This window comes from Musa acuminata, unplaced genomic scaffold (genome assembly GCF_036884655.1).
Source record: "Musa acuminata AAA Group cultivar baxijiao unplaced genomic scaffold, Cavendish_Baxijiao_AAA HiC_scaffold_1138, whole genome shotgun sequence".
In the NCBI taxonomy this organism is placed as follows: Eukaryota; Viridiplantae; Streptophyta; class Magnoliopsida; order Zingiberales; family Musaceae; genus Musa; species Musa acuminata.
In genome coordinates, this window is record NW_027021350.1 from 4,866,952 (window position 1) to 4,888,932 (window position 21,981).

Genomic DNA, 21,981 nt, shown 5'->3' on the forward strand with positions numbered 1-21,981 from the left:
TGATAGAAACAAGGAAAACACATCTCAATTAGTATTATATGATGCTATTTATATATGATGAATGAGAGGATTTCCTCAATGGAGCATCAAGTTTCCTCGTGCAGTTAGAGAAAATCTCATCTGCTATGCAGATGAGAAAATCTCTTTGTTATCACATGTCATAATTTTCTTTTGTTAATAAAAAGATTTAGAGTTGAGTGATGCTTGAAGAAAAGGTCATAACTTAACCTAAGCTTTAATATCAAATATTGAACTTAGAAAAAGATATGACTATCACACAATGGAAGAGTAAGATGATGGCTATCACACAATCGAAAAGTAGGACAAGGCAAAATACTCTATCTTTCACTCAAATCTCTTTACAATTTTAAAATTTTATGTTTGATGACCCAAGGTTTATATAGTCCCATAGATACATTATATTAATTATATTTAAAATAAATTATTTTTTTCTAAAAACCTCTTTCAAGAACAAATAGTTTTTGGTTTGTTCTCAGATATTTAATTTATTTTTTCCTTTGATACAAATTGAATTTCTTTATGATAAGTTAATAAGTTTAATTCCAAAACCTCCCTCTCCATGTTTAAAACCCCCACTTGCAATCAGAAGAACAGGAAGAAGGTGGAAGTGTATGGCCGGTCAAATCACAAAGACAACATACATGGTTTATAAAGCAACTGATGAGGAAAGGAAAGGGATGTACGCAAAATTCTCCCATTCCATGGACTACTTTTGATCTCCGCTTCTGCACGAAGAAGACTTGACCTGTCAGCCCAATCGACAACGGAATCAACTCCAGCAAAGGCCAACTTCTTCCACACAACATGCAAGTCATCTTCTTCATTTCACCAGTAGACATGGAAGACCTGTAAAGTTCTCGAGTCTTGCCCACTCACCTAAGTGGTTGGTCACCCGATCGAGTTGAGTAGCTATCTATCCCAACTAACCTTCTTTGGTATACCTTTCCGTATGAAGCACTCTCGTCCATGATATTATTTGACGTCTTTCCTAGACAAAAAAGTTCTACCAAGAGGATGCTTCTAAAAGAGGGGGAATACAGTACTCTTTCAGCATCTAGAAAACATATTACGCTGCAGATGAGGCACTTTCTTTCTTAAAATTGTCATTATGACAATCCAAGCTTCAACCAACGCATGCAAGTTTTGTTAAGATTGTACATTAAATTATGCTTGATGTGCTGCTTAAGATTTGAGAGAGCCAATATTCACTTGAAAGAAGAGAAGAAGAGAAAATGATAGATGTTATTCGCAAGTCAAATTGTAGTTTGTTTGGCGCATCCTTATATTCATAAAAATTAATTTTTCTATTTAGAACAATAATCTAAATTCTAATTTACCGCAAGTCAAAGTCTTCTTGGCCAGCGACGTGTAGAAAAAGAATCCATGGAATGCAGCTTACGGATATGAGGCTTCTCACCACTCATCATCAATTAAATTTAAAGAAGATGATGTTGGGCTAGAGGCAGAAAAAGACATAAATAAGGCAACAACGTGGGAGAAGAAAATAGCCACGGGATTCCAAAGAAAAGGAGGAAAACAAGACAGAAAAGGAAGAGAAAGAAAGGGAAGAAGACAGACAACGCAGAGAGATTGTTCTCAATCATCTAGCAGTGTTTTCCTCTAGATCAAATATACAGTAGACTCTTGCTGTGATTACTTAGGGAGGTTTTAGATATTGTGGGCAGTGACGTGATCCTTGTATCCTAGTTATTCTCTTGTGATTGTTACCAGGGTTTAGGGCAAGAGATTGAGATTTGTATATTCATTATTCTCATAGTGGATTATCTCTAGTTTGTCCCGTGATTTTTACCCTTCACATTTAAGGAGTTTTCCACGTATATCTTGGTGTTCTGTTTGATTATGCTTCCATTTAATTTCGCTGCGTATTATGGTCTTATAATATTTGTTCATATACAAAGGTTATTTCGCTTTATATCTCTGACCCTACTTTTTTTGTTTTGTTTCCTGCAAGTCGCTCGTCTGTCAAACAGTGCTTATCCCACCGATTGAGACCGATGTATTAATCATGGCGACTTTCATCCTTAGGTATCTATCATTTTACCCCTACGATGATGGAACAAAAACTTGGCCCTTACTCTTACGTCACATGATGTTATGTTGAAAGTGACGATAGAGAAAAAAAATAAGGAAGCGAGTTAAAAATTCAAAATTATGTATTTAATATAAAAACTTTAATCAATTTTAATTCATCTCTCATCTCAAATTTTATACCTAAAGTATTACTTTACATGAGCTCTTATTTTATAAATGGTAAACTTAAGGTTTCAATTTTAATTATATCTTGGATAGAATTCATATATCAAAATTCAATCTAACCATAAAGTTTAATTTATTATTCCAACCACACATAGCAAGCGAGTGAGCTATGCCCAATTTATATATCATGGATAATGGGTACCATCCACAATACGGTGGTATGTGACATGTACTCAAAATAACACATATTCTTCGTTATGCAAAAAATGTAAGGAATAAATCTATCTCATGAGTCAATCCAAATATATTTGGTACATCAACTCACATGGGCCTTCAAGAAATTATTTTCTATTTAGAAATGAAACTCCAAAGAGTATAGCAAATGAAACTCCAAGGATTTCTATCAGTCAGTCAACTGTTCTGAGTCAAGTGGTGTAGTCTCGATCTATTCACGTTCATGATCCACATGATGCTCTGCAGAGCATCATAACCATTGGTTCCATCCATCTGAACTCTCCTATGGCGAAGGTGACTTGTGTGCTCTCCGCATGGCCACGAAACTTGGAATGGGCTGACAAGTCAAAGTCTTCTTTAGAGAGCGGATCGGTACAATTAATCTTTGTGATTTTTACCATGGAGTGGAAGAAATTGTGTGCATCAGTTGTTGGCTTATAAATTTGTGATTTGGCATAGCGTAGCATGCACCTCCACCTTCATCCTGTTCTTCTGACCGTGGCGGCTTGGAGTAGGTAGGTAGGTAGGGAGGGAGATCAAACTGCGCGCCATGGGTTTCCCTTTACGCTTCTTATCATCATTGTCGTTGTGCCTCTTGGCCCTCCTCCTCCACCGGGCCACGGTGACAAGTGGGTGTTTCAGCTTGGAGAGGGAGGCACTGTTGGACTTCAAAGCCGGCATCCACGACACCCATAACCGGCTATCTTCTTGGGTAGGACAAGACTGCTGCGCATGGGCGGGGGTCATCTGTCGCGCCACCACTGGCCACGTAGTCAAGCTGGACCTCCGGAACACGAATACGCTTGATGGGGCATTACGCGGTGAGAGGATGAACTCGTCATTACTTGCTTTATCTCATCTGAGGCACTTGGATCTTAGCTTCAATGATTTCAGTGGAATCCGCATACCGGAGTTCATCGGCTCCTTCAAGAAACTGAGATACCTCAATCTATCTTCTACATATTTCATGGGAGGAATACCTGCTCGGCTGGGGAACCTTTCGAGCCTCTACGTTCTTGATCTAAGCGATGCTTTATTCGTCGATGATTATGGCGACGGATATCCCGTCGACAACCTCGACTGGCTCTCCTATCTCAGGTCCTTGAAGTACCTGAACTTGAGCGGGTTAAACCTAACCGATGTCCCAGATTGGTTCTCATCCGTGAACATGCTGCCATCCCTCCAAGTGTTAAGAATGTCTTCCGTTGGTCTCAACACCATCCCAGCTTCTGTTGTGCACGTCAACTTCACCTCCTCTCTTACCGTCCTTGATCTCTCCTATAATAATTTCAACTCCACCTTACCCAAATGGTTGTGGAATATTACTAGTCTTACCCATCTTGATCTCTATAATTCTGGATTCCACGGCGTTATTCCATGGTTTTGGAATATTTCATCTTCTACCATCACATATTTAGACCTTTCCAACAACCAAATAGGAGGCAAGCTGCCATCTTCTTTCAAGTTCACCAAGTTGGAAACATTATATTTGGACTCCAACAGATTTGAAGGCTCATTACCAACGATGCTACCGTCCACACTGGATATTCTATCTCTCTTCAATAATTCTTTTAAAGGACAATTGCCGATATGGCCCCATGTTAGATTGGTGATAATCTCAGATAACATGCTTGACGGTGGCTTATCTTCGTCAATCTGCCAATGGACACATCTCGAATACCTTGACCTTGCGAACAACAAATTACTTGGTGAGATCCCTTATTGTCTAGGGGAGTCATTACAAAATCTTCAATTCTTGAATTTGGCCAACAATCACTTCTCGGGTGAAATTCCACACACGATCGGTTTTTTAAGAAAGCTTTTGCTATTGCAACTGCAAAATAACAGTTTTTCGGGTGAGGTTCCTTTGTCATTGAAAAAGTGCACAAATTTATGGTATCTTGATCTGGCTCAAAATAATCTTGTCGGAAATATAACGCTATGGATGGGAGAAAATCTACAACCGGTAGTGCTTCGTTTACGTTCAAATATGTTTTCAGGAGTTATTCCTTGGCAACTTGCTCAATTTGAACAGCTTCAAATATTGGATCTTGCGAATAATTACTTCTCCGGTTCAATACCTCACAACATTGGTAATTTAAGTACCATGAGATCGACATCAAATTTATTTGTACCTTATGAATATCATGATTGTGAATTAGATATCTTTACGAAGGGACAAAATCTTCATTATTTAACATGCAGCATAAAACTTATGAAAAGTTTGGATCTTTCAAATAATAGTCTAACCGGAGAGATACCAAAAGGAATTGGAGACCTTGCAGAACTCAATAACTTAAATTTATCAAGAAATCATTTACAAGGAAAAATCCCTCGGGAGATAGGAGGAATGAAATCATTAGAATCACTTGATCTATCGATAAATGATCTTTCTGGTAGTATTCCTGAGAGCTTATCGGCTTTATATTTCTTGAGCTATTTGAATTTATCATATAATAATCTTTCGGGACTGATACCATCTGGTCATCAACTTCAAACACTCGATGATCCATCCATTTACATGGGCAATACTGACTTATGTGGACCACCAACTTTCAAAAGTTGTTCTAATAATAAAACAACTGATATACAAGAGTACGAGAAGGAGATTTCCGATTGGCTATGGTTCTATATTAGCATGGTACTAGGATTTGTGATGGGATTTTGGATATTTTGTGGTATTCTCTTCCTCAAAGACGCATGGAGGCATGCTTATTTCCATTTCATTGATGATGTGTATGATTGGGTTTGGGTGCAATGGAAATTAATTCTTCCACGATTGTTGAGACGTGAATCCTAAAATTTCTAGTGCGGATGATCCTAGGCTTTCCGGTAGATGAGGAGAAGGTATGTCATCACTCTACTTTTTATTTATATGATATTTTGGATTCCTAGATGTTGGTTGTGATCGATGAAAAAAGAATTTGTATTGTTGATCTAAGAAAGGATGGGCTGCTATATTTATGGAGTTTGAGATCAATTTCTATGTAATGTGGTTGTTTACAGTCTTCTTCTTCTATTTGATGTTTGCATAATTATAACATCGCGCAAGAGTTGGCGTTTGCATAATTATAAAAACATCATGCAAGAGTTGGCTCATAGTTTTAAAGCAGAGAAATATTACAAAAAGAAGAGAACTGCAACCTAACTCTTCCGTATAAAGATATAGTTTAAAAATATGGTATATTGATTTTAAAGGAACAAACACATTACTTTCGAAATAAGAAAATAGAGGAAGAGAAGGGTGGCTTTGGCAGGGGAAGAAAAGAGGAGAAAAAAAATAAAATAGGTGTGAGATTTAATAAGGATGTTGTTTTTATTATCAAGAGAGTAAGTTTTAAATTTAAAAGAGTATATATATATATGTATGATTTTGAATTCCTCTATTCAGTCCCTACCAATCAGAGAGTAAATAAAGCTATAGATTAATTGTTCTAAAATTATTGAGTATGTTGTTATTTTAGAGAAAAAAATTGTAATAAGAAAGAAAAATATTATGATTGTTTACTGGATTGGTTTATATTATCGTCGGAGGCTGCTGGCTAGCAACATCATGCAGAGAACTTGAGAACAATTTGTAGATGTTGCATGAAATTGACTTGTTACCCTTTTACCTGTGTATTTTATTCACTTCTAATCTCCTTTTTCTAACTCCATAAACAAAAGGCTTTTTGTTTTTTCATGTTAGTTTCCAAAATTAGGAATGCAGATGGACCAGTTTACAAACCAAAGCATTAGCTTGGGGTTTTCTTTAACCACATCCTATAACATCCAAACTGAACTAATATGGCTTTACTAATGCAATCTGGTTTCCAAGGACCAATCTGGTTGAGAAAGATCAAACTTTTTGCAGAATTTTGTCAAATAACCGACTCAATGGGCTTATTCCAGCTTCTTTATGTGATGGACAATCAAAAGGATTGCTTGAGTTGAGGTTTGTGCTGTAGTCTAACATCCCAAATCTTCCCACAATTCCTTCTACCTAATACTAATATCTTATGAACTTTATGTTCTGCAAAGAATGGACAACAATCCCGATATATGTCTCTGTCATAGTACATGTCAAATTGGCAGCGAAGGAAGGAAGCTTGCTACAGTCACCATTGTGCTGATCTCTGTCGTCCCAGCGCTGATTATACTGCTGCTCCTATCATTGCTTTTTTTCTTCTTGAGGAGAAGAAAATCTACAACAAAATTATGTAAGTGGATTTAAGCAAGTAACAGCTTATAAACATACAATTTTGTTTTATAATGTCCTTTTCTTCTTCAGCAAAAAGGCAATGTTAGATGTGAGATATAACTCTTCTTACCTGTATAAATAATATCAGGACATGTCTTCTCTGATATCAGAGAGAAAAATAACTTCTTTTATTGCTGAAAAGATTTTTTTTTCTCTTTTATCTACGGTAACAAAAGTGAGACTCGTAAAGCAAGGATTTCTTGCTTGGTTACTGTATCTGCCATAGATGTTAGCATCCAAACCACATCTTTATCTAAATATTTTTATGGTTTAGTTGGAGCGAACAGCTAAAACAGATGTAAGCTTACGGTTGATACCACACACTACTTCAAGGGAAGTTTCTATTCCATAAGACCATTTATTATGATGAACCTTCCCAACTCTGATTTGGGGTGTAATCATTCTACCAAAGCTTGACAAACCTTGTATATAAGTGTGATTGCCTAAAATTAAGTCAGTTAATTTTTGGCTAACTTTTTCACCTTTGTATTTGTAAAGTACGTTTTAGGCTCATCAATGTTCTTTACGCTCATTATTATAGAGTCTGTTTTAGAATTATCTACACAACTTTTCTAAATTACATGATCCTGGACATATTTAACATACAGTCAATGGAAAGTGATCATTGGTAGGTATATGAGTTATTATGAATCATAGCTCATGAAATTTCTCTCTGGAGATTACAAGTGACTTGTGGATGCATGTTTTGGAATTCTGTATTAACAACACTCTTTTTGTTTCTTTTAATGAAATAATAGCACCGCCAATTCAAGACGCGCTTGCTATACCCGAAACCCATAGATTTACATATGATGAATTGAAGGCCATCACCAACAATTTTGATCTTGTACTTGGAAAGGGGGGGTTTGGGAATGTTTACCATGGTCGATTGCATGATGGCACTGAAGCTGCAGTAAAACTTTTGCACTCACATCGGATGGTCAAAGGGACATCGTCTGAGGAGTCCATGTCTGCAAATTCTGGCTCCAGATCACATGGGCTGAAAGAGTTTCAAGCAGAGGTATGCAATCTATATGAATGCATTTTGGTGGACTAGCATTTTAATGAACAAATAGGTTATGGATGAAATTAAGTATATATCTTCCTCTTTGGGTTGCAGGCTCTTCTCTTATCGAGGGTCCATCACAGGAACTTAGTGTCTTTGATCGGGTACTGTAGAGACAGCAATCAACTTGGACTTGTTTATGAATATGCTGCTCGTGGAAGTCTTAGAGATCATCTTTCAGGTAAAAAAGATGTTGAATAGTATTCTATGATCTGAGCTACTGCATGCTTTGAGAAGATTGAATCCAGTTTAAGTTGCTTTACCCGAAAATGTTGTATCTTTCGATAGTATATTTCTCAATCTCTACCTAGAATTTCTCTCTCTTTCCTTTGTCATACATTATCATTGGATTGAATTAATGCAATTGATAAGATATTATCATGTTAGTTTTTTTTTTTCTTCTAGCAAAAACAGTACCCTGATCATTATTTGTCAAGATTCTGGAGCTTAGTGTAACTGACTTATCCAGTACAATTTTTCATTTTTTATAAACATTTTAGATTCTTAACTGCACCTTCTTTTCTATAGATAAAATGTTCTTTACTGTATCTGAGACATATTCAGAATCTTTATTGCATTGTCAAATTCATCCGGTCCTTACAGAACTGTGCAACATAATATTCTTGAGTTAATTTTACGTTATGCTGAATTTATGGAGTTCATTTTGCAGATAAAACTGGAAATAGCCAAACATTGAGTTGGAGAGAACGAATTCGGAAAGCAGTGGAAGCCGCACAAGGTGATCTTACAATTGGTATTGCTTTTTATATATCTTTTCAATTTCTCACTTTCTCTTCCACTGAACAATTTATGAACAGGTCTGGAGTATCTACACAAGGGATGTGTGCCACCTATAATCCATAGAGATGTGAAGACTAACAATATCCTCTTAACATATGACTTTGAGACAAAGGTAGCAGATTTTGGGCTGTCAAAGTCTTTCCTGACCGATGCCCAGACTCACGTATCTACTGATGTTGTGGCTGGCACTCCAGGATACATAGATCCCGAGTATGTTTTCTACTTCACAGAAGTTTGCCAGATAATATTTGCAGTGTGAATTGCTCAGGATTTCCTTGATTGCCCCTCTACTGACAAGTCGGTTTAATTTGTTTTATAGAGAAGAGAATCTAAGAATTACTTTGGCAACTAAATGAAAAAGAGAATGATGTAGAATCACAATGAGAAGAAATCACAAAAAAAAACTTCTTTTTCCAAATGTGATGCAGATTTCTTTCTTAGCTAACTTTACAAGAGGAGAGGAGAATCACGAACAATTGTTGGACCTTTCTGGGATGGTTATTTTTGCCCCTTTTACATCTATAAAATATTCATAGGAATCATGTTAAATTAATGTATGAGTCAAGTCAAAACAATATTCAATCTTCTTAGTTTCTTCTCCAAAAGTATCATACTAGTTACCAAGTACTACATTGATACATTTCTTTTTTCAGGTACTCTGCTACCTTCCAGCTGACTGAAAAAAGTGATGTATACAGCTTCGGAGTTGTTCTTCTGGAACTGGTTACTGGTCAATCAGCCGTGTTGGATCAACCAAAAAGGTGTCACTTAGTCCAATGGGTACTATCGAGGCTAGCTGAAGCCGACATCACTAAGGTGGCTGATCAAAAACTCGGAGGGCAATACAACAACTGCTCTGTCCTAAAGGTCATTGATTTAGCAATGAGATGTGTTGATATCTCTGCTCATCAGAGGCCAACCATGACCGAAGTGGTGATGCGATTGAAGGAGAACTTGCAACCAGAGAACAACGATGGAAGTGACCCAAACGCATAAGCTATGCTTGCTCGCCTCTCAGATTAGAGTTTCCGTTTGTCAAATTTGTAAATGGTTGATCTCTCCTATAATAATATATGACCCAAAATATTACTGTGCTTGATCTCTCCTATAATAATTTCGACTCCACCTTACCCAAATGGTTGTGGAATATTAGTAGTCTTACCCATCTTGATCTCCATTATTCTGGGTTCTATGGGGTTATTCCTGATGCAATTGGAGACTTGGGCTCTCTTACTTTTCTTGATGTAGGAGCCAATCAACTCGAGGGTACCGTACCGAGATCCATGGTTGATCTCCGTAGACTGAAAGAATTATATATGTCGGACAACCAATTGACAGGAAATTTGAGCGGTTGGTTGGAGCAAATGACGGATCTCATAATTTTGAATCTCGCTGGAAATTCTGTTGGAGGTGACCTTTCAGAAGTTCATTTTGAGAATCTTACAAGATTGCAAGTGTAAAATATTACACTTCAAAAACTTACATCTTCAAAAACTTAATTATGATAAAATCAGCTTTGTAAAGATGTTAACTTTGAAAGCGTACGGAAACATATTTGATTATACTTGTAAGGAAGGCAGTTTGTAGTTAAGATAAATAGCAGAAAGTAAATGCAAACCGATTTATAGTGGTTCGATCGTCGTGACCTACATCCACTCCTCCAATTCCTCTTCCGTCGAGGCTACCGGCATCCACTATCGATCTTCCTTTAATAGGCAAAGATCAACCTCCTTACAACTCGATTCTCCTTTTACCGGGTTTAGGAGATAACCCTTACACCCCCACATACTCTTCTCTCAAACTATTCTCACACTTAGAACTTCGAGAGGAGCTCACACAAGATTGCAGTAGCGTTTCTTTCCTTTTTTTACTCTCAATACTTATGTGTGTTGACCAGGGATGAGAGGGGTATTTATAGGTTTCAAGTTGATTCAAACTTGAAGCCTAAAAATATCTCATCCCGGGTTTCCCGAGCACGGGCGGTTCCACCGCTAGTGTCAATCTGACACTGATACTGTGTTGGGCGGTACCATCGTCTGAGGGGCAGTGTTGGGCGGTACCATCACCCAGACTGGCGGTACCACCGCTTGACAGAGCTCGGAGATCGAGCTCTAGCGGTACCACTACCCAGACCACCTGGGAGACTGAGTCTCCCAAGCGATGCCACCGCCGGCCAAGCTTTCAGCATCCTGGTTGAGCCTTGAATCCGACCCAAACCAGCCCAACTTTGGGCCCAGTTGGCTCCTAACAGAGTTGATGGGATTACCTCCCAATCCCAACTCAAATTATGTGCTAACTACGATTTCTAAGACATATTCTAAGCATTTTAGTTCTGGTACGTTAATTGCTCTTCCGGTGAGCTTCCGGTGATCTTCTGATAAACTCCCGGCAATGTTCTGGCGGACTCCCGACAAGCTCCTGGACTTCACGACGATCTTCTTGATGAGTTCCGACGAGCTTCTTTGGTAAGCTTCTGGACTTCTCGGCAGAGCTTTCAACGAACGTTCAAACTTCCGGCAAACTCTCGAACGAAATTACATCCTTGACTCCAGGACTTTATTAATCTTACACATGTAAAACATACTTCGATCTAAACAATTAATACTAAGCATTAATCATGTTGTCAGGCATATCATTGGTCTCTCAACGTTTCGTCTGATTCTTCGGCGCATCGTCCTCTCTTGCAACCTATTGCCCAATCGGCCAATTGACTCCGCAACTCCGATATCCTTAGCGTCATATTCGCCCTTCTTGGCCCGATGCCCGAATCCATGGCCCGAAGCCTTCCGTCGATACGTCGACCAATCCTCCGGCTCAACGTCCAATCTTTTGACATGTTTTCCTCCGACACAACATGATTTTTCCTACTTTAATTGTCTCATCCTGATCGAAGCATCCTGTGTCACTCAAAACGCAGATTAAAACATAAACACTTATCAATTGGTTTCATCATTAAAATCCGAGATTCAACAATACTTATACTGACTCATGATTGATTAATAATAATCTTAGCATTAAAATGAAATCTATCCACTTATGTATTCAAAAATTATGGTGTCTTATGTGTTTATTAAACTAAAAAGTTGTGATTTGAAAAGCATGTAAAGTTATGTTTGCTCCTTATATAAGTGAATAGTTTTATAAAATTCATCCACGAGAAGTTTTGCTAATATATGAGTTTTGATGTTTACAAAGTTGTGGTTGCTTATATCCTTTGTTGTTAAAATTTTTCAGATGACTGCGAGTAACTGAATTTGGTTATGTATCGAGGCAACAAATTATAATGTTTATGGTTCAAACACTTGGAGACTTGTGATGTTATAATCCATTAGTGGGATGTCTTTTGGTAAATTTATTTGTGTTTGAGAGCTTAATATGTCGCTGCAGTTATACGTGGACATTATGGACGTATCTGTTTTGTATCGTGTCAAGTGCATGGATTTGGATTTAAGTTGTGTACAAGTTTTAAGTCTTGCAATTCTCATATGAAAACTTATGGAATTGTGGTTATAATATTATGACATATGTTGTGATGATGAATGATTAAGAGAGGGAGAAGATGTTGACAACAACTTTATCATCACCTTAGAAACCCTTATTTTCTATCGTCTTTTGCTTTATGGAATAATAGAAATGATAACCTAACACAACTCTATCGGTTAAGCCTTAACTAATAATCTACCGTAGTAGGAGAAGTTTGACCGAATTGGCAGCCAATAGAATGGACACGAATCGATAGCCAATAGATGGATACAGTTGCCCAGAAGGCGAGAGTCCTTCATGATCGACATATAGGCTAAATCCCTGCTCTCCTTTTTGAAGCCGTCTCTTTTGCTTCTCGAAATTGATCCATGGGATTGCCATTTCATTACTCGGTGGCTTAATGTTTTTTCTTTTATGATTTGTCATCGAAAACCGATGATCTTAAAATTTTTAATCTTAATCATATATGTTGATCTTCTTTTTTTTTTTATTATCAAGCCTGCCAGGTCTTTGTAATTGGTGGTGATGTAACTCAAAAAGGAGCCTCTATAATATTTGGTCTAATTATAAAATAAAAGCCCTTTAACAGGTGTTTTTGTTGGTATCTGTTCACTTTCTAAGTTCAATGCATCATGACGACAAATTTTTGTGCTTCCCCTCTTGATGATTAGTTCCTCCTCTTTGAATTATCAGGAAATCTAAAGGCATGAGCTAAAAGTTTCTATTGCTGGTATTCCAAAAGATTATAGATAATAACATTTTAGAATTATTATCTAGTAGTTTATTTTTTTCCTAATAAACCTATCATTATCGTTTTTTCTATTTAAAATGTTTTGATAACTTTCGTCTATATGGAGAAAATTAAATTTTTCATTATGTAAAATCAATTAAAGATTTGGATCATCCTCACTCTATGTATATATATTCTTCACATATCTCTCTCTCTCTCTCTCTCTCAAAATCGATATATATATATATATATATATATATATATATATATATATATATATATATATATATATATATATATATATATATATATATATATATATATATATATATAATTTATAAAAGAAACAAACCCCTTCAATACGGCTCGAATTAGTGGTAAGACGGTGATATCCTAACCTCTTCAAAACTGCTCCAATTTAGTGGTAAGATTGATCCAAGTCATTTGTCTGCTCTATATCAGGGTCTTCGTAGTAAAACAAATATTAAGAGACTCTAGCAAAAAAACAAAGTGTTAGATGTAAACGTTGACTCTGTCATTCCAAATCATCTCCACATTATGTCAAAACTATGAATTGGACATCCGACTAACATCTTTTGATTATTCAATTTTGTGTTGAAGTAGTAAGAATCGCCTGTTATATTATTAATCAATCTCTCTCAATAGCGATTAACCTAAAGACGACGCTTGTGACGATGTAAATTGATAAGCCAATTGATTATTCTTCCTTATCACGTCACATAGTATCTACATCTTTTGATTATTCAATTTTCATGTTTTGGAAAGCAAGAAATTTGAATCGATATTTTGCATAAACTACATTGGGGTGAATGTGCAAATCGTCTTTGATGCTAAAGATAGAAAGGAGTTCAAAAGATTTAGTAAAATATCTTAATCAGAAGTAAAGAAAAAGAGAGCGAATTGAGAATGCATATGTGGGGACTTTTATATTATGATGGATTGAGGTATCATCAATGAACCATGAGATCGATGAAAATTTTAATTTTACATATAAAAATGAGGGTGACCCGATGACCTAAGATTCGATTTTTTTTTTTTTTTTTTTTGGTTCCATCTTGCCTTTCTACTGGTGCATGTCCCACATGAACTCGGGGGATTCTTCCGGTGGAAACATGAGTTTTTCTTTCGATTTAAATCATGTATGCTCATAAAAAATGTACAAGCTTAAGTGTGTTTTTATAATTGTTATTATTATTATTATTATTATTATTATTATTGCTTTTGCCCTAGAGAAGAAGGAACTTTGATGACCATGACGTGTCCATTTCAGGCTGCAACGACTTGGACCTGCAAAGTCTTTGCAAGTCTGATGAGAGGAAGAGGATGCAACCGATGTTGCCATTTTTATCCTATCTTACGTTGTTACATGATGCTATGTTGAAAATATCAGTATCAAAATTACTTTTATTAGTTAAATCTACTAAGAGAAATTTAAGAACACCAAAATGTTTTCCTGTGTGTATCTCTATCATCAAGATATTAGATTTATGATATATTTACAGAAATAAATTCTAATTTACTAAAAAAATTAATTTTTTTTATTTAGATCTCTAATCTAAATTCCAATTTACCGCAAGTCAAAGTCTTCTTGGCCAGCGACGTGTAGAAAAAGAATCCATGGAATGCAGCTTAGGGATGTGAGGCTTCTCACCACTCATCTTATCTGCATCAATCAAGTCACCTCTCGTCTGTCAAACAGTGCTTATCCCACCGATTGAGACCGATGCTATCAGTTTCCAAAATTCTATCTAATCATAAAGTTTAATTTATTATTCCAACCACACATATATATTTCATGCCCAATTTATATATCATGGATAATGGGTACCAATTTATATATTTCAAAAGAGCAATCAAGATAATTAATAACGGAATAAAACTATCTCACGAGTCAATCCAAATATATTTGGTATATCATCTCCGATGGAAATTATTTTCTATTTAGAAATGAAACTCCAAAGAGTCTACTTTTCCAAGTAAATTAGGTACCGAAGCAATTTAATTTTAATTAAGAAATTAAAAAAAATAAAAAAAGAAATACTGATTATTTTTTTATAATTAAAAAAATAAAAAAATTAAAAATAAAAATAAAAAAAAGTTATTTCGGTCAGTCAACTGTTTCTGAGTCAAAGTGGTGTAGTCTCGATCAATTCTATGCATTTATACTTGGCTTCACGTTCATGATCCACATGATGCTCTGCATCATAACCACTGGTTCCGTCCATCCCAACTCTTACCCCTTTCGTCACATATGAAGGTGACTTGTGTGCTCTCAGTCGAAGTCTTCTTTAGAGAGCGAGTCGGTACAATTAATTCCATGCATGATGTAATGGAGCGGAGAAAGTTAGAGCAAGGAATGGAAGAAATTGTGTTCATCAGTTGGCTTACAAATTTGTGATTTGGTATAGCGTAGCATGCACCTCCACTATTGTTGTGCATGGTTGTGGCGGCCAGGAGTAGGAAGGTTGGGAGGGAGATCAAACTACGCGCCATGGCTTTCTCATCATTCTTATCGTCATTGTTGTTGTGCCTGTTGGGCATCCTCCTTCTCCACGGGGCAGCGGTGGCACGAGGGTGTTTTAGCATGGAGAGGGAGGCGCTGCTGGACTTCAAAGCTGGTGTCGGAGACACCCGCAACCGGCTATCTTCTTGGACCGGCCACCACTGTTGCACATGGAAGGGAGTGGCCTGCGACACCACCACTGGCCACGTCGTCATGCTCGACCTCCGAAACACAAATACTACAGATGATTGGGCATTACGCGGGGAGGGGATGATGAACTCGTCATTACTTGCTTTATCTCATCTGAAGCACTTGGATCTTAGCTTCAATAATTTCAGCGGGATCCGCATGCCGGAATTCATCGGCTCCTTCAAGAAACTGAGATACCTCAATCTATCTTCTACACGATTCATGGGAGGAATACCTGCTCGGCTGGGGAACCTTTCGAGCCTCTACGTTCTTGATCTAAGCTATGCTTTAGATTTTACATCCCTCGACAACCTCGACTGGCTCTCCCATCTCACGTCCCTGAAGCACCTGGACTTGAGCGAGTTGAACCTAACCGATGTCCCAGATTGGTTCTCATCCGTGAACATGCTGCCATCCCTCCAAGTGTTAAGTATGTCTTACGTTGGTCTCGATACCATCCCAGCTTCTGTTGTCCATGTCAACTTCACCTCCTCTCTTACCGTCCTTGATCTCTCCTATAATCATTTCGACTCCACCTTACCCAAATGGTTGGGGAATATTACTAGTCTTACCCATCTTGATCTCCATTACTCTGGGTTCTATGGCGTTATTCCCGATACAATTGGAGACTTGGGCGGACTGAAAGAATTACATATGCCGGGCAACCAATTGACAGGAAATTTGAGCGGTTGGTTGGAGCAAATGACGAATCTCATCATTTTGGATCTCCAATATAATTTATTCAACGGTTCCATGCCTTCCTCCTCCGTTGGTAAGTTGTCTAATCTCACCGAATTGAATCTCGCTGGAAATTCTCTTGGAGGTGTCATTTCAGAAGTTCATTTGGAGAATCTTACCAGATTACAAGGGTTGGACTTGTCTTACAACTCCATCACCATATCCATTGGACAGAGTTGGGTCCCCCCTTTCCAACTCAGTTATGTAGATTTAACCGATTGTCAGTTGGGACCTCAATTTCCAGAGTGGTTGCAGTTCCAAACACAGATGGAAATATTATATTTGGCAGACTGTAAAATTGCAGGGACAATGCCCGCTTGGGTTTGGAATATTTCATCTTCTACCATCATATTTTTAGACCTTTCCAACAACCAAATAGGAGGGAAGCTGCCATCTTCTTTAAAGTTCACCAAGCTGGAAAGATTATTTTTGGAATTTAACAGATTTGAAGGTCCATTACCAACGATGCTACCGTCTACACTTGATATTCTATACCTCTCCAATAATTCCTTTACAGGGCAATTGCCGATGGCACTCTCAGATAACATGCTTGATGGTGACTTATCTTCAACAATCTGTCAATGGACATATCTCAAACACCTTGACCTTTCGAGCAACAAATTACTTGGTGAGATCCCTTATTGTCTGGGAAAATCATTACAAAATCTTTCTATCTTGAAATTGGACAACAATCACTTCTCGGGTGAAATTCCATACACGATCGGATTTTTAAGAGAGCTTCAGCAATTGCAATTGAAAAATAACAGTTTTTCGGGTGAGGTTCCTTTGTCATTGAAAAATTGTACAAAGTTAATGTTTCTTGATCTGGCTCAAAATAATTTTGTCGGAAGTATAACGCTTTGGATGGGAGAAAATTTACAACAACAACTGCTAGTACTTCGTCTACGTTCAAATATGTTTTCTGGAGTTATTCCTTGGCAACTTGCTGGATTTAAAAGGCTTCAAATATTGGATCTTGCAAATAATAATTTTTCTGGATCAATACCTCACAACATTGGTAATTTAAGTGCTTTGAGATCGACATCACAATATTACGATACTTGTTCTGATGGATTAGATATCTTTACGAAGGGACAAGATCTTTATTATTTACAATGCAGCATAAATTTTATGAAAAGTTTGGATCTTTCGAACAATAGACTAACCGGAGAGATACCAAAAGGAATTGGAGACCTTGCAGGACTCGAGAACTTAAATTTGTCAATAAATCATTTACAAGGGAAAATCCCTTGGGAGATAGGAGGAATGAAATCATTAGAATCCCTTGATCTATCGATGAATGATCTTTCTGGTAGCATTCCTGAGAGTTTATCGGCTTTATATTTCTTGAGCTATTTGAATTTATCGTATAATAATCTTTCGGGAATGATACCATCTGGTCATCAACTCCAAACACTCAATGATCCATCCATCTATATGGGCAATGCTGACTTATGTGGACCACCAATTTCCAAAAGTTGTTTTAACAATAAATCAACTCAAAATATTTTGCAAGAGTACAAGAAGGAGAATCCCGAGTGGCTATGGTTCTATATCAGCATGGTACTAGGATATGTGATGGGATTTTGGACCTTTTGTGGTATTCTCTTCCTCAAAGACGCATGGAGGCATGCTTATTTCCATATGATTGATGATATGTATGATTGGTTCTGGGTACAATGGTATTTAATCTTTTGATGATTGTTTAGACTTTAATTCTAAAATTTCTAGTATGGATGATCCAAGACTTTATGGTAGATGGAGAGAAGGTACGTAGTTACTCTACTTTTTATTTATATGGTATTTTAGATTTGTAGATGCTGGCTATGATTAATGAAAAAAGAATTTATGTCGTTGATATAAAAAAAGATGGACTGCTTTATTTATGGTGTTTGAAGACTGGTATTTCTATGTAATGTGGTTACTTATGGTCTTCTTCTATTTGAGGCTTTCATTATAATAACATCATGCAAGAGTTGGCTAATAGTTTTAAAGTAGAGAAATATTAGAAAAGGAAGATAGCATACAACCAAGTCTTCCATACGAAGATATAGTTTAAAAATATGTTATATTTATATTGAATTTAAAGGAAAAAACACGTTGTATTCGAAATGATAGAGTAGACATTATAATTTGACTAGTGTGTGGATTGGACACGGAGGAAGAAAAGGGAAAAAAAAAAAGAGGTGTGAGATTTAATAAGGATGTCATTTTTATATCAAGAGAATAAGTTTAAAATTTGGAAGATTATATATATATGTATGATTTTGAATTCCTATTCATCTTCTACCGATCATAGAGTAAATAGGACTATAGATTAATTAATCTAAAATCATTGAATATATTGTGATCTTAGAGAAAAAAAATGATGATAAGAAAGAAAATATCATCATTATTTATTGAATCGATTGGTTTATATTATTTGACTAATTTACAAAAAATGAAGAAGGGTGTTGATGACTATATCAATTATAAGAGTCTACGATTTAGGTAAGTATCCAATGATTTTGTATAACATGTTTTCAAATTTAATAATGTATATTTGTTAATAATGAAGTAATGTGATATGTAAATGTGAAATTGGCTTTGAAAATAAGATTGTCGATATTATATTTATTTAAAATATTTTATTATTATATTTTCGAATGTTTTATTGTTGGATATATTTCAAATGATACATAAGGAATTATGCATTGCAAGGATATGTCAATATGTTATTTTAAATGATGGTTAATTTTTTAATTAGTCGGTTTTAGTTTGCATCTTGCCAATTGGGGTTATATATTGCTCATAAGTTGAATATGTTTTTGATATAGGGATAAATGTCTTACCTATACCATGGAGGTTGAATATGTTTTTGATTCGAGATATAATAAGGTTATAGCTTAGTTATTCTTAGTTATACAAAGGGATGATAGCTTAGTTATATTTATCGTGATTCATAATTAGTGAATGATAATCTTTGCATTAAAATGAAATATATCCACTTATGTTTTTGTTATACAAATGTCTTCAAAGATTATGTTATCTTATGTGCTTGTTATGCTAAAAGTGATGATTTGGAAAACATGTTTGCTCTTTATTTAAGAATAAAAGAGGGTTTAACATTTATGTATAGTTTTCTAAAATACATTTATGCTTAGTTTTGCTAGTATATGAGTTTTGGTGTTTACTAAATTGTGGTTGCTCATATCCTTATTGTTAAAATTTTTCAGATGCTTGAGAGTAGATTGAATTTGGTTATGCATCGAGACAATAAATTAAATCATTAATGGTTCAAACTCTTGAGACTTGTGATGTAATAATTCATTAGTGGGATGTCTTTGATGAACTTTATTTGTGTTTAAGAGCTCAATATGCTGCTGCTGCTGTTATATGTGGACATTATGGATGTCTTCGTTCTGTATTGTGTAAAGTGCATAGATTTGGATTTAATAGGTCTATGTTATGTAATTGGAGGTGATGGAACTCAAAAAAGGAACCGCTGCAATATTTGAAGTAGTTAGAAAATAGAAGTTCTTTAACAATGTTTTTGTTGGTATTTGTTCATTGTTAGTTTCTCTTCCTTGAATTAGTTGGGATTCAAAATACTTTAGATAATGACATAGCGATACTCATCTTTCTTAATCGTTTTAGAATTATTATCTGATAGTTCAGATTTTTTTAATAAACCTATTATTGATCCAAGTTATCAATCCACTTTATATCAAGTCTTTCTAGTCAAAATAAATATTAAGATACTATATATATATATATATATATATATATATATATATATATATATATATATATATATATATATATATATATATATATATATATTCTTCACATCTTTTTCTCTCTCTTAAAATCTAAAAATATATATAATATTTATAAAAGAAATAAACCCTTTCAATATGACTCCAATTTAGTGGTAAGAGGATGACATCTCAACCCATCAATATTGCTCCAATTTAGTGGTAAGATTGATCCAAATTATCCATCTACTCTATATCAAATCTTTTCAGTAAAACAAATATTGAAAGACTCTACCAAAAAAATAAAGTCATGTCAAACTCTATTTGACTCCAAACCTCTCTACATTATATCAAAGTCATGAATTAGACATCAAGTAACAACAACTCCTCTCTCTCTCTCTTTCTCTATATATATATATTGGTTGGCAGCAGTGATTCTGGTGAATGGTCAACCAGGTACTTTTGCTTGTCACCATGGATCTCTCTCTGGTGTTGCGTTCTCATGGTGACTCCATTTGAATTGCAATCTATTGATGATGATCACAGATTTCCAAATATATTTGATTCTTTTATTCTGTATTCCTTCTCTTTTCTTCCGTTCTTTCTTCTTATACTCAGTCTCCTACGCTGCTGCTCCTCTTTTTGTTTTCTCTCCCAATTTTCTCCTCTTTTTTTTTTCTCTCTCAACAATATATTACTAGATTACATATTATTAATTTAGATTTTGATTGTTCTACATGAAATAATCGTTCATAACCAACCATGATCTTAATCCATATCTACTCTTGATAGAGACGGTATAAAATTACATCGATGGTGTACTTGATAAAACCTTCTAATTCTTAAATTAGTTTAAGAGTGGGAGGATTCCACTAAATGCCAAGTCCATTAGAGAACTAATGATCTAAGAGAATTAAAAGTCCTACTGCATGTGTATATAATTAGCTTTTATATATATATATAATTATCTTTTTTAGTTCTTCATAACTATTTTATTCTGAAAAAAAAAAAGAATTAAAAGTATAATTAAAAATAGACAAATATAAGATCCAACCCAAATCATCTGTGCAGGATTCGTACGAAGTCGATGAAGGATACATCGACACGGGTAGAAACGTCAGAATCGCTCAAAGGTTCATCGAGGATCCTACAAAGGTGCGTCCGTGGTTCACCGTTCGAAGCTTTCCCGACGGAACTCGCAATTGCTACGCCGTGCCCGGGTTGAAGGAAGGGGACAGGTATCTCGTGAGGGCCTCCATCGTTCATGGCAACTACGACGGCCAAGCCTCTAGCGACTCCGTCGCCCCACCACTGCTATTCGATCTCTATGTCGGTGTCAACCTCTGGCGAAGCATCAACATCACCAAGGCGTTCGCACTTTACCGGGCCGAGATTATTACTGCCGCCCCGTCCGACTCCCTGTCGATATGCCTGGCCAACATTGGTTCGGGAACGCCGTTCATATCTTTGCTGGAGTTGAGGCATATCGACAACCACCTGGCGTACCAGCACGCGAATCAATCCGCTGCACTACTCTTCTACAGTCGCTACAACTTGGGATCCCTCACCAACGACACCGTCAGGTAAACGCAGACCTTCAATTCCATGCTTGCTGAAATTTCTTCTCCCATACGGATCGTACAGTGTTCATGCCTCGCATGGAGAAAGGGGATTTCTTGAACCCGAGGGTTTTCTCCTACCTTTCCTTTATTCATTGCTTAGGGTAGTTCTTTTGAGGCCGAATCACTACTGAAAATTTGGAAAGGGATGGAGCCTTGATCTTCTATAAAGGGAACAAAGTGTTATAATCTGTTTGTGGTTATCTCAAAAAATTGTAACAAACATAAAGACTCATTTGCACTGTAGAAGTAATTGACTCTGTATGCTCTTCGATTACAATTTTGATTAAACTGACTCTCAATTTTAACCACAGATGTCCAGTAAAAGTGTTCATCGCTAGAAAAGACTATTAGACTAAATCAAACCCAATTAAGATCCAAG

General features: G+C 36.2%; 3 protein-coding genes across 3 annotated transcripts in view; all 3 read left to right on the top strand.

Moving 5' to 3' along the window:
• LOC135586277 (probable LRR receptor-like serine/threonine-protein kinase At4g29180) overlaps positions 1 to 21,981 on the top strand; it is a 92,006-nt gene that overhangs the window by 65,571 nt on the left and 4,454 nt on the right. The window contains exon 3 of the mRNA XM_065179282.1: positions 21,136 to 21,563. Within this exon, the coding sequence (XP_065035354.1) occupies positions 21,136 to 21,563 (428 nt within the window). The remainder of the gene's footprint in view (positions 1 to 21,135; positions 21,564 to 21,981) is intronic.
• Positions 3,023 to 9,673, top strand: LOC135671130 (receptor-like protein kinase At3g21340). The gene is made up of 8 exons (XM_065179082.1): positions 3,023 to 3,852; positions 6,290 to 6,406; positions 6,493 to 6,671; positions 7,471 to 7,733; positions 7,833 to 7,959; positions 8,449 to 8,517; positions 8,597 to 8,789; positions 9,233 to 9,673. Exons 1-8 carry the CDS (start codon positions 3,023 to 3,025, stop codon positions 9,573 to 9,575), a joined length of 2,121 nt encoding a protein of 706 aa, XP_065035154.1. The 3' UTR covers positions 9,576 to 9,673.
• LOC135671106 (receptor-like protein EIX2) lies at positions 14,682 to 19,792 on the top strand. The gene is made up of 2 exons (XM_065179050.1): positions 14,682 to 18,012; positions 19,459 to 19,792. Exon 1 carries the CDS (start codon positions 15,251 to 15,253, stop codon positions 17,939 to 17,941), a length of 2,691 nt encoding a protein of 896 aa, XP_065035122.1. The 5' UTR covers positions 14,682 to 15,250; the 3' UTR covers positions 17,942 to 18,012; positions 19,459 to 19,792.

What these genes read in the sequence shown, in the direction of transcription:
- LOC135671130 (XM_065179082.1), top strand. Translation starts at nt 3,023, where the DNA reads ATGGGTTTCCCTTTACGCTTCTTATCATCATTGTCGTTGTGCCTCTTG. An exon ending in AAAGGATTGCTTGAGTTGAG is followed by an intron (nt 6,407 to 6,492) that starts GTTTGTGCTGTA and finishes TGTTCTGCAAAG; the next exon opens with AATGGACAACAATCCCGATA. An exon ending in AAAATCTACAACAAAATTAT is followed by an intron (nt 6,672 to 7,470) that starts GTAAGTGGATTT and finishes ATGAAATAATAG; the next exon opens with CACCGCCAATTCAAGACGCG.
- LOC135671106 (XM_065179050.1), top strand. Translation starts at nt 15,251, where the DNA reads ATGGTTGTGGCGGCCAGGAGTAGGAAGGTTGGGAGGGAGATCAAACTA.